At 28.2% G+C, this 18,574-nt stretch overlaps 1 protein-coding gene across 1 annotated transcript in view; it reads left to right on the top strand.

The window, feature by feature from the left end:
- LOC147816792 (phosphatidylinositol N-acetylglucosaminyltransferase subunit A-like) overlaps positions 1–17,848 on the top strand; it is a 30,232-nt gene extending 12,384 nt beyond the window's left edge. Inside the window, exons 8-13 of the mRNA XM_087151351.1 lie at positions 1,198–1,304; positions 4,397–4,479; positions 7,120–7,205; positions 9,044–9,227; positions 11,659–11,758; positions 17,669–17,848. Of these exons, the coding sequence (XP_087007477.1) occupies positions 1,198–1,304; positions 4,397–4,479; positions 7,120–7,205; positions 9,044–9,227; positions 11,659–11,758; positions 17,669–17,698 (590 nt within the window). The 3' untranslated portion in view covers positions 17,699–17,848. The remainder of the gene's footprint in view (positions 1–1,197; positions 1,305–4,396; positions 4,480–7,119; positions 7,206–9,043; positions 9,228–11,658; positions 11,759–17,668) is intronic.
- Positions 17,849–18,574: the final 726 nt, after the last annotated feature.

Below are 18,574 nucleotides of genomic sequence, written 5' to 3'. Positions count from 1 at the left end.
TACACAATAGTTATTTTATCGTAGGTGTCTACTCATAGCCCCACATTATTCAATAATTTCAATGAATTTTGTCATGTCATCAAATTTGATTTAAAAAATTGCTATTAGTAAAATTCTTTACAATGTTTGTTTTGCTAAAACTCTTCCTAAGCCCATAGTGTGTACTTCAACTGTTTTTTGACAAAATTCAAACATTGAAAATATCTAAAACCATTCTTACAAATGCCCCAAACCATACAATTTTAATTTACAAGGATACAAATAACATTATTGCAACTGCATTTGTAATTTACGATATTTTTGTTTTCTTAAAGTAAGTTATTTTACATTTTTTAAATATATTTTGAGGAAAAATTATAGCAAGTTCTCTTAATTGTGTACAGCAGTAGGGCATGAAACATTTACAGTGAACTTAATGTCGATGAAACAGGACACTAAATTTTATAGCCAAATGTAGTGAAACCATTGGCCACATCATGACAAAGATGTCCTAACTTTTAATTGTATTTTTTTGTTGAAATTTTGGTTTTAAATTAGTTTTGGAGAACAAATACTTACCATCAAAGTATTGTAAACTGGAGTTATATATTAGCCCATTTTCGTCCAAAGGTGCGCAAGCGCACCATTTCAATAAATATTTTTTATTAATACTGTGACATATATTTTTTACTAATCTTATTTTTCTGCTATTGTCAAGGGTTCTTAAGACACCCAAAAATTAATAATGATTCAATTGGAGTAAGCACTTTTTGTTGAGAAATTTTTTAACCATTAAAGTTTTTTTTAACTTAAAACGGTTATTGACAAATAAAATATCTTGAAAATTTATAATTATTCCTTTTAAGATTTATCATTATGTTTTTATGATGGATTAAAGTTGAAAGTCAGTGAATAAAAAAAAAAAATGAAACAAATTTCATAAAAAAAAGCAAGCGTTCACCGAAATGGTTTGTTCATTAAATTGGTTAATGGTGCCTATACGCACCATTTTATTTCTTGAATAAAATATCATTTTTATGCACAAAATTTTGTTTCTTAATAAATGTAATGTAAGCATATTTCAATGAAAATAATTCATTTTGTAAAATTTATATGCTTGGTTTAAAATAAGCGCATTTATAATCAGAGAGATAAAATGTTCTAAACTGGAACAGAAACTTTGATACAGCTAAGCTTTTTTTGTTGGAATTATTACAGGAGGTGATGGTCCTAAGAAAATAGTTGTAGAAGAAGTTAGAGAACATTGCCAGCTGCAAGAAAGAGTGTCTCTTCTTGGAGCTGTTAAGCATGAAAATGTTCGAGATGTAAGTATGTTCTTCCGTTTGTTTCATAAAGACTTTTAATTTAAATAAAAGTTTTAATTGCTATTATTGTTTATTGTTATAGTTTTTTTTTATTATGGTTTATAGTTCCTTTTTTGTTTAAAATAAGTTATTTGTTCATTTCAGTCAAAATATTAAGTTATTTTATTCTACATATAATGTTCAATTTATGATAAATGTTACTTGATTCTGATTGGTGGTTTGGTTTCTAGAGTGATTTTTGTGCATTACACATTTGTTAGCAAAGCTTTAAATGCATTTTGCAAATGTGTGTTTTTTCTTCTTTTGTATAAGATATTTCTTTTTTTTGTTATTTCACCTGTTATAGTACACATTCTGACTTAGGTTTATTTTTTTGAATTGTTGATTTAATTACTTTTAAGGAAACATTTTTTTTCATTAAAAAGTCTAAAAAAATCAATTTTAAAAGCAAAAGTTTCAATTGAAAAATGTTTAAAAAAATAAAGGGTTTAAAAAAAATTTCATCAGGTTTAAAAGAAAATTATTTCAAAGTCTACCCTTTTATTGTTGACTAGATGGAAATATCATATTTCACAATAACCCCTTAGCATCCGCTTTTTTCAAACTTTCAGCAGCTAGTTTTTCTCCTACAAAAATTGCCATGCCCCCCCCCCCCCAAAAAAAAAACTGGAATGGTGCCCAATAGTTTAGTGAAAGTTAATTTTTTTTAAAACCCTGGAAGTCTAAACATCTTTGAATTTTGTTTCTAAACACAACATCCAAGCAAAGTTTTGAAATTTTCAAAATAATATGATTCAAGTCAATGTAATTGTCAGTGTTCTGTCAGATTTTGGAAATTATGAGCATGGGTGCAAGTCTTCCGTCCCCAGGACGGATTTCCGTCTTTCGAAAATGTCCGCGGACGGAAGTAAGACTGACTCGAAGACGGAAATCGGAATTTTTTTTTCTTTTCTTTCCATAAAAATATTTTTTAGGTCTACGTTATTGGTCTATTTTCTTATGTCCTGTTGTTATTTTATCAAGAGACAGACGAATAAATATTTTTTGTACAGTATTTAATCTTGATGTATTATGGTAAAGCTTTCTTAGATAGTTTGCATATGTCGAGGGGGTATTGTGTATGTTAGGTATTTCAGTCAAAAAATTTTCAGTCTTGGCCTTTTTTCCAACTTGCACCCATGATTATGAGTCCTTAAAGCCAGGGCATCCATATTTTTAGGTACCTATTTACTAAAAGCGGGTCCTTAATTAAAATATGAATTCTCAACCTCTTTATCCATCTATAATTATTCCCATTCCTAATATTATTTTATTTCTTGATGGGCAAATCAAATAATTTTAAATCAAGAGAGCTATGTTTGAATTATATAGGGTTTTAATTAGGACTGATCAAACACCTGCATCGAGGAAAAGCAATGATGTAATTTAATACTCAAAATTATATTTATTTTTTCCTTCAGCTATTAATAACAATGGAAAAGAAATGTTTTATAGTGCACATTTATTGAAAGTTTGGTTTTAAAATTATCTTCATAAATCTGCTGATGTGCTATTTTTTGTTGCGCTGGAAAACTACATGTTCAAGCATCATAGCATACTTTTTTCACCCTCTCTATGATTTTTTGGCGTATATGACACTTTATTGTACATAAGTGGTATCACTGAATTTATGTATAAAATACAGGGCTGCCATTGGAGACTAAAAAGGCGACTAAAACGACTATTTTAAAGCAATAGCAACTATGGCGACTATTTCAGTAGAAATAGGAGTAAAAACAACTAATTTGCAATGATTTGCTTAAAATCGGCGACTTTTCTTAAGCCAAAGCGACTAAAATGAAGAATAGCTTCATGAGTTTCCCCCTTCCCCCACTTTTTTTTTGCTGCGCTTTCATTTTATTCTAGCTTTATTATTTCTCACTGTTTGATGTCAAAGCATGACAGACATATTTAACCAATCAGACTAATGGAATTGGAATTCGCTCTATGTGAATGCTCCTCCTGCTTCAGAAAGCTAATGTAATATCTCTGAGGATTAAGTTTTTTCCCCTCTTTTAACTTGAACGAAGTAGCAAAATTAGAAATTTTTTCTTTAATTACACAAAATGTGTTGTTAATTTTTTTTAGAGCTATTTAGAATAGAAAAAAAGGTACATGGTGATATTCGTTTTGTCGAGTTGTGATCGTAATTTTTTTGATAAGCATTAAAATTTGGAAATGTGTCAGTTATGAAAAATAAACAAAATAAAACAGAATTAAATTGCAATATTTATTTATTTATTTATTTTTTTAATGTCTAAACTAAGCAGCTGCAAATTAGAACCGAGAAAGGAAATTCCAAGTCTCAAATTCAACTGTTCTGTAATAGATAAAAATAAAACTCCCTGTTTTTATGCGTAGTGTGGAAGAATATATTGTTGGAAAATCCACAAATAAATGAACATTTTTTATAAAATATGAGTATCTAAATGCATGTTATTTGAATTTTATGCTATTACAGCACGAATAATTAAAATTATATTAGAGGAGGATATGATGTTAGCAACTATTTTATATATCTTTGAGACTATTTAGGAGACTTTTTTTCATATATGATGCAACTAAAGCAACTATTTTTCTTGTTTTCATCCAGTGGCAGCCCTGAAAATACTTCTGACATTTTTTTGATGAAAATAATAATTTTCTTTATTCTGTTACAAATTATTCTGGAAAATTACATGTTCAAGAAAACGCATTATGACATATTTTTTGCTCCCGCTCTATGATTTTTTGGCATATTTGACACTTTATGTAAGTCGAATTACTGACTTTCTGTGCATTAAAACTCTTATTACATACTTCTGAAATTTTTTGATAAAAATCATAATTTTCTTTATGCTGTTATGTGAAAACTGAGACACAAATTTTCTTTATGCTGCTATGCAAAACCTGTTACGCTACTTTCTATTTTATCATAGATTGGTTTTTAAAAATTGCTCCTATCTTTTAAAAATTTTAAATCTTTACATACTATACTCACATAGCATTATCAATTTTGAGTTATTTTTTCAATTACTGTGAAATGAATTAAAAAAATAATACTTTTTGTTTAGGTTCTTGTGAAGGGTGATATCTACCTGAATGCATCACTTACAGAAGCATTTTGTATTGCAATTTTAGAAGCAGCTTGTTGTAGGTATTTACTATTTTAATGTTAATACAGTTATTTTTTTTATTATACCCTTTGTAGAGTTAAATATTTTAATAATGTTATGTTAAAATATTTTTTGTGATTTATATATGAAACGAAATTCCTTTAGCTTATTACTTTGATTTATAAGATCAGTTTCTTTATGACAAAGTGGTGGGAGTTTTCAAAATTTAACCTGCCGCAAAGAATTGACTGTAAATGTGGATTCCTGTGCATACTAATTATAGAACTTGTAAATAATTCTTTGTTTATTACTACAAATAAATCTGTTAAGAAACAATTAAATAAACAAATACAGAACACACAAGAGCTCCTCTGCATTAAATTTTCTTCTTGACCTCACTCTAACCTTAACCGTTATCCACATTTATGTAAACAAAGCATGTCATTAGTATCTTTCTTTTTTGTATAGCCGAACAACTCATCTATGTATTTATTTCTCTTACCTTGCACCCAATATGTGGGTATTTCTCTATCTAAATTGGCAATAGTATAGTCATTTATAAGTAGTTCATTTTATTAGTTTGTAATGATTAAAGTAGTGTTAAACATAATTAGTTATATGTTAAGTATATGTCTAAATTGATTTTGTTAGGTAGTCTTAAGTTAGTTATACGTTTAGTATTTATTCAGAATAATTTTGTATTTTTATAGAAATAAAAACTTAGTTCCGAAGTAATTATTGAGATTCATTTTTTTAAAATCCTTTTTCAAATGGCAGCAGAAATTTTAAACATATGGTGCTATCGGGCTCATACTGTCATATCAAGTATTGGTGACGGAACTTGCCTTTTTCGAGCAAAAAGCATGTACATATATTATACCAGATTTAAATTATGGTCCGTGAAGAAGTAGTAAAGCACAAAAAACAGCTTTGGGATTAGTTTTCTTTTGTATCTCACGACAGAGATGGAAATAATTTTAATCTTTCTGCTGCTTACTGTGCTGAAATATCATGAATTTATATTTAAGGAGGTTTGTGTTATTTAATGATTGCCTAATAGATTTTAAGTTATTAAAATTCAATGCATTTTATAAAATTCAATAACTTAGACCAGGGGTGTCAAACTCAAAAGCTAACTTGGGCCAAATAAATAAAGCTTAACTTTAGGTGGGCCGCAAAAAAAAATTCAATGCTCATAGAAACAAATATTTTATTTTAAATAATACATTGTAATAAACATATATGAAGTTAAATTATTGTATGATACTTGACATCTATTCTCTGCTACTATCTTTCCTATTTCGGGAGAAATTTTATTGGCGGTGACTGCTTTCAAAATTGACCCAACGTGAGCGTTATTAATACGGTTTCGAACAGGATATTTATTTCCATTCATAACAGAAAATAATTGCTCGCACTGAATAAGTACTTCCAAACATGGAAATAATTTCATATGCGAATTTTTCGAGTATTTTCAAACCTTGCCGGTAAATATTTGTAAAATTCAGGCATACCAACTTCAATGAATTTTTCCTTCAAATTTGAGTCGCATTGAATCTCAATCACTTCCATTTGTATATTACTGGGCACTGAGTCTATATTTATTGAGAAAATCGACTAAAACAAACAAAATTTGTCTTCCAAAGAATTAAAATCTTTAAACCTTGTTTCAAATTCTGTTTTAAAATTTGAAATTTTTTCTGCATATTTTTGATATGATGCAGTATCCCTGGAATGGCAGGTGCCGCAAGCCAATTACAATTTTGTATTTTCGCGCGTACAATTTAAAATTATCCGTATAGTTTATAAATAAAGTATATTATAATTTTATATGCTAGTTTTCTTTCTAATTCACATTTCTATTTTATTTTTACTTTGCGTCAGATATATTGACTGGGCCGCAAAAATGTTCATCTCGGGCAGCATGTGGCCCGCAGGCCGCGAGTCTGACACCCCTGACTTAGACAATATCGCGTAAATAATTGAAACTGAAATGGTTGGTGTTTCGGACATGACGCATGGGTTTTACTGTCTTAAACTGACTAAAACTGTCCTATACTGTCTTAAAGTGTCCAAAACCTTAAACAGTGGTAAAAGGTAAAAATTCTATGTGTAACCATTGTACATATAATAATTACATATATTAATAAATATTTGACACTTTTTATACAGTTTGCTTTAACTTATTAAAGGAAAATAATATAATAAGAAAATATTTATAACTTTTGAAGCTCTATAATTCATTGAACAACAAATGTGAATGCCTTATTTCTAAATATGAATAAATATACTTTTAATACTGATAAATTATGTGTTTTGCATAAGGACAAATAAATGCAATAATAAAATAATAATCTTTTTTAATAAAACAAAAACTTGTCTGTTTCTTGTTCCAACCTTTTATTTTACACAATATTTTTTAAACATTGTGGCATAAATTGAGTAAAAAGGTTTTGGACAGTTTTAGATATAAGGTTTTTTGGGCAGGGCAGTTTAAACCGTGGATTGGGAAAAGGGTTTCCTGATGATATTTAAAAACTAATGAAGTTGGTGGGATGTATTAGTCTGATAAAAGGTTGAACTATTTATTTTAACTCATCAATTTCCAACAATTTATGTTTCAAATTTTTTTAACCATTGCTATATTATATTATTTCATATTTATAATTTACATTGTTTAGACTTCAAGTTGTAAGCACCAGTGTTGGTGGTGTGCCTGAAGTTTTGCCCCCTGAACTTGTTTGGCTAACTGAACCAACTGTCAATGGTCAATATAAGTTTGACTGTCTAAATTTGAATATTTAAAAAAAATGATCAAGCATATAAAATTAATTATACAGTTTATATTTTAAGAATATTATTATTTTCATATGCTTAATTTATTTTTCAACTTCTTAACTGTTAGCCTCAAACTATAATCAGGTTTCATACCTGCGCAGACACACACACACACAAAATCACGTTTATTAAATTATATTAAAGTTTAAATCTATTTTTAAAAAAAATCTATTTTTTATTAAAAAATTAATTTAACATTTATTGCTAAATATCAATGTAAATTTCTTTAAAAAATATTAGGTGGGTATTTTATTTACGTCGCACTGGAGCTGCACAATGGTCTATTAGCGACGGTCTGGGAAACATCTCTGAGGATGATCCAAAAACATACCATTGCAATTTTAAACCTCTGCAGAGGGGATGGCTCCCTTGCTTTGGTAGCACAACGACCTGCGTGCTGTCGAGCTCTTTACGGGAGAACAGTTTAACAAGGATCCGTACCGTCCATCCTCATGGCCTACGCAGGCTGATCAAATTGGTCACCCACCCATTTACGGACCGCAACCAGTGATGCTTGACTTCGGTGTTTTACTGGGAACGAACAGTCCACTACAGGGCTTTTAAATATTAAGAAACTAGTACTTCATAGACATATGTGTTAATTAATAACAAGAGTTTCTTACAATGATTTACCAGTATTTCTAACATTCATCTTTGATATAACAATATTTGTAGCAGCAGTAAGAAAGAAGGGAGAGCAAACGTGTACGAGGGGCTCATTATATTTCTTTGCTGCTATCTACTTAAAAGATTTTGTGTAATATGTTTGTCTAGTTTATTCTACATATAATTTTGTTTAGAAAGTTTATTTTCAACTTCAATTACTACAAGGTGCAGAAAAAAACTTGGATAAAGTTATTACATCATAGAATATAAGTAACTGATTTCTTTCTAATTTGTATGCTCATTTCTTTTCACTTTAATTATAAAATATTTTATATTATATCTATTAGTTAACATTTTGTTGTTTTGTCTTTTTTACTATCTGAAGCCGAAAATCTGCTATTTTAGTGTCGTTTAAGTGAAAAAACGATAGAGTGAGATCGTTTGTTTGCTCTGTACACAAAAGCAATTGTTAATAGCTTTTTAAAGCAATTGTTTTGGTGGGAATAGAATGTAGACTTATGACCCATTGTTGAAAATTTCAATAAGTGTTTGCTCCTATGCATCATTGCTAAAGGTGGCCAATTCAATGGAATTTGAAATCAATTAAATTTATTTATTATTAAAAGTTAGCGCTTATTATTATTTGTTATATTTTGTTAATTTATTTATTTTTCATGAAGTTATATTGAAAATTGTTTAAACAGATTTTTTTCCCCCTCACTTTGTAGTAAAAGTGTTTTACAACATATTTTATGTTTATCAATTTGACTAAACTAAAATACTAATAATGTTAATTTTACAGTTCTGCAATGATAAATTAATTATAATAAGAATTTATATGCCTGTTACTGGAATTTATAATCTGTTATAATAAATTAATATTCACACAGTAAATTTGCCAAAAGTCAGATGTACTTGTTGCTTCCCTGATTTGTTACTAAAAATGTTGAATGCAAATTAATGAAAGATGAAAAAAATAATGTGTGCACAAGAAATATTTTATAACTATTTTGCCAAAAAATGTACTGATAAAGATTTGTTGTTGCTGGGCCATAATATAGAGTCTGTTATTATTCTTTATTGAGTAATTAAACTACCATTACCCATATTTTTATCTAGAAAGAAAAATACATTATTTGAATGTCATGTTCCTTTAAACAGGTTTGATAAAAGGTCTGGAGCAAGCTATGGATGCTAGGATAAACAATAAAGTAGTCCCTAAAGATGTTGCCTATAAAAAACTATCAAAAATGTATAAGTGGGATGATGTTGCTTTCAGGGTTGAAAATGTTTACCATCAAGTTACTAATGAGCCCATTGATACCCTCTCTTGTCGGTTGAAAAAGTAAGACTCAAAATATTATGTTTTTTAATCAAATAATCAAATGAAAGAATTAACTTTTTACTTTTTGTAAAGCATTAAGTATGAATTCCTAAACATTTTATTTTATATCATATTTACTTTATTCTTATTTTTTAAAAATTGGCCCTGTTTGATAAAAAACAAAACAAAATATTCTTTAATAAATAAAAAAAATGAGTTTGGAGATAATGTATTTTTATTTAAATTAATTTAAGTAGAATTATTGAATGAATATTATGCTTTTTAAATTTATTTAACCTTTATCAGATTATTTTAAAAAACATAATTTATGCTTACACATTGTGAAAGCTTATATTTATGTAATTAAAAATCAGAAAGGTCAAAAGTGATCAACTTTTTTAAATCCTTCTTACATCTGTAGGACATTAAAAAATGAATTTTTTATGCTCTATACTTGTAGAAAGGTTTAAAGAAAGAAATAAAAGACTGGATTTAATGATTTAAATCATATTTTTTTAAAGTTGAATTATTGAAGGGATATCAGGTTTTGAATGGTTTAAAGTTATGTCTTTTTTAGATTATTTAAACAAAAGACATAATGTTTGTTTAAGCTTAAATGTATATAAATAATACTCACTTGTATCGGCAAAGACAACATTGATTGATTGTTTTTATGTATTTTCTACATCAACCCTATTAATAATTTTATAAATTCTGCATAGGAAATTAAAACACGCATTAGAAACATAACACAAGAAAATATTTTACTAAGTTAATAACATTCTAAATCGACAGATCTTAATTAGTAATATAAAACAAGGAAAAATCTTATTCATAGCATTTAAAATTTGCAAGTATTAATTAGTAACATCAAAGAAGAAAATATCTTGTTGATTTTAAAATTAATAAATAATTATTTGTAGCTTGAAATGAGATATCTTACTAAATTCATAGCATTTAAAATTTCTAGTTTTTGAAGTATGAAATATTCTCATATATACCCGAAGAAAAAAACCCCGCACCTTTTATATATTAAGTAAAGAATTCAAAATTTTATAGCAATTAAAAACAATAATACTTCCAATGGAAAAACACGTTTAGCAGCAGTGAATCCAAAAGGAATTGAAACAAATGAGACAATGAAAAAAATTGGATAAATATGACAACCAAAGCTGACGTCTTCAGGGGGTACCAGCTGCGGAAGATGTAAAAGCGGAACCTTTTCTATCGAGAGAGCAAGACAAAAGTCTAAAATTTCCCTCTCTGTACCCTATTTTATACTAACCTCTAACCTTTTATACTAATTAATTTCGACTCTAAATACAAACTCAAGATAGAAGAAAAGCATATAATCTATTTTTAAAAAAATACGATAAAAGCTCAATGTAATCAGCATGTCATGATACAGGAAATCGGCTCTTACGGCTTGTCTCCCAGTTGCTGTCAACATGCTAATATTAAAAATACAAAAATTGCATGTTTATAACGAGTAAAAAATTGTTAGCCATCTGCTATAGTAATAATTTTTTTGTTGTTGAGGGAAATACATTTTTATGCTGTTTAAATAAATAAAATTATATGTTTAATAAATTAAACGGCTTAATGGAAGATGTTTTAATTTATGTCTGTCAGATATTTACGTTAGTAAAGCAAATATATGTGGCCAACATATCTTCCTCCATACAAAAGCTATTGAAAATCATTTCTTTGCTATTTTAAATTTTTTGATTTATTCATACATTTCAAATGGATGTGCCTTTAGGTGTCTACATACCTACCATTATTTAACTTCTTTCTAACTAACTATTGTACTCAACATTCAGTATTATGAATGATGTCAGAAACTATAGCACACTATTACACTTTTTTTATTTCTATTTTAGTCTTTTTTTATTTCTATTTATGTGTAGTTGCTCATATCATGTTATGCAAAAAAAGACCCTTTTGAAGTGTATGAATAAATCTTTTAATTTGTTCATACAATTCAAATGGATGTGAGTTTAGGTGTCTACATGCCTATCATGGCCATTTATTTAACTTCTTTCCAGTATCCGGTAGACTATAATAACTTAGTAACTACTTTTTCCTCAAACCTAATGAGTCGGTTATCAATATCGATTAGTCTTTTCCATTTAATAGCCACTTTGCTAACTTTTTTTTTTGATTGGATTAAATTAAATTTTTAATAAAATCTGTATTAGAAACAATCTTGGGCTGTAAAAAGTTTATTAAATAATATAAATATGTGACAACATTTAGTTAAACATACTGACTTTAAAGAACTTTCTTTCTGCATTGATGAACTTTTGTCACGATTTACAAAAAAAGAAGAAAAAATTGGAAAAAGTGATTGATTGATTTAATTGAAGTCGCCACTTTTTTTTTTGACTCGCCATGTGACGAGTGGTTATTTTCATGTCTAAACTAATGAGTCATGTTTTTCTTTTCATAGATTTTGGCTTCAAGGATATGTAGCTGGAGCTTTCTTTATGCTTCTACAAGCCATAGAGCATTTAGTATATCTCTTCCTCTCATGGTATATACCAGAAGATGTAAGTAAATAACTGTTGAGTCTTCCACGTCTTAAAGTTTCAAAAATACTTTTAATTTTCAGACATACTTTTTCATATAACATATTAAATTTTGAAAGATTTAATAGATTAAATTTTTGAGTCATTTGAAAAATTTTTTTCATTAAATAATATGACTAAAATTGTCAAACCTCTCCTTCAAGGTTAAGCCAGGTCCAGCAATTCTCTTTTTTAGGTCCAATCTCAGTCTTAAAAAAATATATCTTGGGTTAGGGAAAACCTGGAATTGTAAGGAAATTTTATTTTGACTCTAAAAAGCAGCGAATAGTCAAGGAAAGTTAAATTTTTCCCTTACGAAAACCTAAAAAGTTCCTAAATTACGCCTATGTAAACCAGATGTTTTTGTCGTAAGTTGCACTGGGAGTGCATTGTTTTCCAGTGGTGCCATTTATGGCCAATAATTCGACTTCTGCCGCACCCATACGACACACCTGTTTATAGGGGGGATCCATTCATGCATTCACAGATCACAATTTTGATCAGGCTCCAATCTAGTACCCCCAGAGGTATAATTTATTGTGGGAACATGGAGGATTTTGTGTCCCGACAAATTTAATGTGCACCAGCCACCATTTATTACATGGGGATATAAACACGATAATAAGCTAATTTTAAATAACCAGTCTTAGAATTGTAAGCATTAGCAATCAGTTATTGACTCTGCTGCATTTTGAAAGATTTTCTCAATTTCAGGCTTCCTTTTCCACTCTCTGATATTAAACTAAAAAATCTCTTGATCATTTTATAATGGCTAATATAATCAAGAAAAGAGTTCTTTGTCTGAAACTGGTTATTTTATCATGATTATGTGAAGCATTTGAAAATTATTTTGCATTTTGTTTATGTATATAGTGTTTAAAAATATTTCTCGAGTGCTTAAAAAATGCTTGTTTTTTCTTGAAAGATTTGGCTACGCACCCTGATGAATAATTATTCTATAGTTAGCAATAATTAATTTGTATATTTGAGGCCACCTTTTTAAATCAAGACATTTCAACTTAGTTTGTGAAAATCCTATCATTAGAACAAAGGTTATTTAGAGTGATGTGCTTTTTATTTTGTGCTTTGTACTTAGCCTTATCTGTCATAACTGGGGTAGTTTTTTATTTTTTCAGGACTATTTTAATTCTTGAAAATATTATGTGAATTACGTACCCAATTAATATGATTCAAAATAACTCTTTCAGTTCTGACCTTCTTATTGTTTTTAATGGTTCCAACAGACAAAAAAATACAAAAGTAAGGGGTTGTGAACTAATATTTAGCCAGAGAAAAAATAAAAATGTTTTAGGAATCATACAAATTACTACAGAGGAAAGGGGGTGGACACAGCATTAAAACATGTTTAATTGCCGGTTGAAGATTGAAGGTGTTTCGAGTAATTGTCTGTTTTCTTCAGCAATCAAGCAAGTTTTTATGTTTTAGTTTTGTACACCCTCTTTCATCAATAGTTATTTCTAAAACGTTTTTTATTTTATTTTTTAATTGTTGTGTAAGTATTAATTTGTGACCATTTTGAACAAGGATTCTAAAAAAATACGAAGAGAGCAGTCTGCATGAAAGTGACCTATTTTGAATGATTTGTTATAATTAATTTAACAAATTCAAAAAAAAAATTATATTTAAATAACTTTTAAATGTACTTTGGAGAAATAATTTGATTTCCAAAATGTTTTCCAATGTAAGGAAGGCACACGACTATCCGGCTGTTTGTAAAACTTGTCGTGGGAGGTGAAAAAAAAACAGGAATGCCTAAGTGGTTATATTTTGACTCTTCATATTGGTTCTTCAGTAAATATTAAGTTTTATGGTTTAGAGTATGGTTTATGTTTATTTATAAATGGATTATTAATAAATATTGAGTTTTTTTGCACAAATCATTTATTTTAAAAAGAGTTTTCAATTGCATGGGAGAGATAGTAGAAAGGCCATCTTTGTCCTATCTGGCTATTTTGTTACCCAGCTAACACTTCCACCCTACTCTATAATATTTTTATGGCTGATTAAATTACCTGGAAATAAAAGAACTAAAAAATATTTTTATTTAATATTACCCAGCGCGAAATTATTAGATGGAATTTTGCTACAAATTTTTTTTTCTTCGCATCATTGCTTTTATTTAATTTTAAAAGAAAAATTTGTAATTTAGTAGTGTTCAATTTGAATAAACTGCTGTTTTATTTTAAATATTTAACATTTAGATGACCCAGGTTCGAATCCCAGCAGTCGCTGATTGATACGAATTCTACGCCTGGCTCGCACCGACCACACTGATGTTATGAAATATCCTCAGTGGTAGACGGATCATGAGTTAAAATCCCCTTGCCATCAGGCTAAGGATGGGAGGTTTTCGCGTTTTTCCTCACTCTGTAACAGTGTATGTGGTTTACTCTGATGTGATTTAGTCCCCATCGAAAAGTCCTCCACGAGCGAAAGTTTGAATCAAGAGTTCCCTTGTCTTCTGTTTTGAGTTCAAAATTACAAGGTTATGAAGTTAAGCATCGATAGTCGTAAACTCAGAATTGGGTCGTCTAATCAAAGCGGTTATAAAATTAAATAGTCTCTTAAACTCTTGGATTCCATTTTGTACTTAAATTCCGTATCTTTAATGTTTTCAAAATAACCTTTGAAGTACTACAAAACAGGCGGTATTCTTCTTATTGTTTGTAATGTTCACAAATCTTTGGCTAATTAAGACATTTAAAAAAGTTAAATATAAAAAATATAATATAATCGAGTTTAAATAACGTTACGACTTAATAGCATTTCTCTAATGCTGATTCCTGAAAAATACATATGTGTTTTCAAATATTTCTCTTTATATAAATTTCAATTCTAGAAATATGCAAGGGTATAAAATCTACTGATTATGTTTTAAAAAACTATGAGAATTATCCCTAATTTGGAATAAAAATATATTATTTTACCTCTAAATTCCATCAATGACATATTTATTCTGTTTTTTGGCTGACTACCCATTTCCTTGTTATTCAAAGAATACAAAGCAATGTAATAATGTCTGGTAATTCTCATTTAATGGCACGCATCACTAAAATACAACATAAACTTATCAGAGAAAGTATCTTATTTCACTCAAAAATAACCATTCTATGAAATTTAAAAAAAGAAAAAAAAAGGTCTTGCAAATAAACAGAAGGAAGAAGAGCATTTTATAGTCTCATAACTCGTTGAAGTTCACATTCGAGCAGTAATATATTAATTTAATACAGCTTCAATCTCCTTAGAAGTCTGGTAATTTAACGGTGCTAACGGCTCTAATGCTGATTCCTGAAAAATACATATGTGTTTTCCAATCATTAACATTATAAGCATGTTAACATTATAAGCTGTGAATAACAGTGTTTTAATGTCGAATATTTTCATAATAAGAAAGCATAGAAATCGTTCACCAAAAACTATACTAACAAAATTAAAAGAAAAAATTTGAATAATAGTAACCCTACTAAAGGTAAGGTTTTTTCTCGCTTTAAATTTTTTTAAAACTTAAGTGGTAACTTTATTATGAAATTTGTTTGGAAGGGAAAGTTTACAAGAAATTGAACTAACAAAAACTTTGAATATTTGAATGTTTTAAAAAAAGCAATAAAGTGGATTTTGTAGTAGAATAAACTGTTTAAAATAATAATGAAAACTATAAACTCTGAGAGGTGATGTTAAATTGATGATCTCTCCGTTAAAGCAGAACTTTTTGTCAAACATCAAGTAATACCAATAAATGTGATATAAGTCGTGAACGAAAGTCATTAAATAGCGTTTATCGAAGTACATAGAATTCTTATTAGAACTTGATAGCAGGGTTCGTGATTTTTTTAAAAAAAATCAAAAGAATCAGATTTTTTTGATTTAAATCAGATTTTTTTGATTTTTATTCAAATACACTGTAAGAACTTTAACTTATGATTAAAAAAATTATAAATGTTTAATCAAATTAACTTAATATTAAAACTATATTGTAACAATATTTTAGAAGCTCTAACTAAAATAATTTTTCATTATAATTCATGGCTTTGAATGCATAGCAACCATTTTGAAACAAATGCATGATTAAAATTTAAGGACTAGATGAAATAGAGAATTTAAAGAATACTTCAGGGGTCTGTCTGGGTTTTTCTGAGAGGTACCTATTTTGTGAAAATTAAAAATTATATTAAAAAATCAACACAAATATAGTAAAAATATGGATTTATCGTTTCTTATGAGACACAAAAATGAAATTTTAAGAAAAAGTATTTCGTGTGATTATTCTATCATTTTTCCTAAAGTTTAATTTGTAAAGGTACCGTTAAACGGTAGTAAATTTGACTTGGACAGACCCCTGTACTTTAACTATTAAAACAAAGTTTCAGTTAGCAAACCATAACTTTAATTTAAAATTGTGATTTCTTTTTTTTCTCTTGATTTTTAAAATGACAAAATAAATGTAGCAGACTGTGTTTATAAATGTTCATAAAATTCATCAAAAAATAAATAAATATTTAATCTATATATTTTTATATTAAAATATTCATTTTTAATTCTATATCAAAATAGATAAATTAGATTATAAAAAAAATTAGAAAATCTATGTACTCATTTGAATTTTTTTTCACAAAATTTCTTTATATAAAATCAGATAATGTCAAAGATACTGTAAACATATTATGAGAGAAAAATACCAGTTAATAACCCTACTGCATCAAATAGACTTTGAAAGGGAAGAATGACACTATATTTGGAAAAAAAACTCTGAATTCATCAGCCCTTTTTTTTTTCTTTTTCTGTTTTTGCCATATTAGGGTAATTTCTTTTTAATATAACCTCAAGCTTCAGAAATATACATTTTCCACCAATAAAATATGATGTAGATTTTAATTCACGCTTTTTCATTCAAAAGGTAGAATTTTAATTAACATTATTTGTATTATTTTTTGAAAAAAATTCATGTTTATTAATTACTTTCTACAGCTATGCAAGTCCATATTTAGACAGCATTAAATGTTTACTTTAATCTGTACTTTCAATCTCAAGAATCAAAAGATTTTTAAAAATGTAATTTCAAATGTGTTGGATAGGTAAATTTAAGACAATGACTAACGTTTAACTAATCAGAAAATTCCATTTCGTTTTTCGCATATGCTCGACAGTGACCTTCCTCGTGCTTCAAACTATCTGTATGCTAAGTTTCATCGATTTCATTTGGATGATTTAGGAGTCTATAAAGGACAGAGAGAACCATTCATTTTTATAGATTCACATAGATTCGCATAGATTAGGCAGTGGTAAATAAAATGAAGCAAGAAATTATTAGTCCCACCTTCTAATAAATTGGTAATAAAATAATTCGGAGACGTGTTTTTTTTTTTTTTTCATTCTGAAAATGGCACTTATCTGGTTCTTCCACTAGGTTTTTGAGTTAATGTAGCTAAAATAATTTCTTTTTTTTACTTAATGTTATATGTTGTAATCTTCCGTGGCTTTACGTTATTGAAGTTTGTAATTCACACCAATGGAATAAAGGTAAAATGTATTTAGCATCTCTTGGCATCATGCGACCGATTCATGATAGTTAAAATTTACCACTATGAAGTGATTTTCTCAGGTGCATATCCCTTTCGAGGGGCCGTAAAGCACTTCATTCTTAAGTATAGGTATACGCATTTAGACCTACATATACTCTATATACGACTCTATATACTATATACTCTATATACGCATTTAGACTCTATATACGCATTTAGACCTGCGTCTAAATGCGTAAATGCTAGATGTTTAAACATATTTTTTGAGCTATGTCCAGATTAACTGGCAAACTGTTTTTATATTTTATTTGTAATGTTATGCCATAACTGATTTTGTTTTTAAATTTTTCAGACAATTGATATAGCTTATCAGTTAATCTGATGTTGCTATATAAACGCTTGTGTGTCTACAGATTCATCAGCAAATCAACATTTTATAGGCATAAATTTTTGTAATATATTTTATGTTAAAATTTATTGATACTGTTAAACTATTTCATTGAATGTATTTGTAGAAAAAAGGAATAAAAAATAAATGTTTAAACTGCTTGTCTTTCTTTTAAAAAAAAAAACTTTTAATAATTTTGATTCCTTGTTAAGGTGCACGCCCATTTAAGATATTCCGATTATATTTTATAAATTTTTACTTACTTTTGCCACTTGAGATTTTCTTGAAACTGATTTCTTAGTTCCATTTAGTTTATTAACTAAAAAGTTTTTAATCTATTTGAAAATCAAGATAGAAATTAACTTATATATTAACAGATATTAACTTATAGGAAAATATAAATCTCCACTCTCTAATGAAGAAAGCATGTGAACTGTGGCCATAGGTAAGAATCGAGCAAATAAAAAAAAAAAATATGATTTTTTACCTTTTTTATTATTCACACCTGCTTGGGTTGCCCCCCCCCCCTTCGTGGATTTACTGCGGCTCATTTTTGCATCAATTTACTAATACTAACTTACTAATGCAAATTACTAACCACTAATTAATTATTTTGTTAACCTAAATAAAAAAAAATATTCCTCGTAACTGACTAATGAATTGAACTGTTTGCATTATACCTGTTTTGTGCTGTCCTTTTTCTCTTCTTTTCTTTCAGTATTATCTAACTACTTAACTCACAAATAATGTCAAAATCGAAAATTTCTCGAATCCGACGTCCGCGCGGACGGCCATTTACCCGTTAATGTTGGTGATACATTTTCAATTTTTGTTAACTTACAAGAGTCTAGCGCCTCACTTCCAAATTGA

Source organism: Parasteatoda tepidariorum, chromosome 1 (genome assembly GCF_982258835.1).
Source record: "Parasteatoda tepidariorum strain Cologne lab strain chromosome 1, Ptep-v5.0, whole genome shotgun sequence".
Taxonomy (NCBI): Eukaryota; Metazoa; Arthropoda; class Arachnida; order Araneae; family Theridiidae; genus Parasteatoda; species Parasteatoda tepidariorum.
The sequence above is the reverse complement of the archived record's forward strand: the minus strand, read 5'-3'. Positions and strand labels throughout refer to the sequence as shown.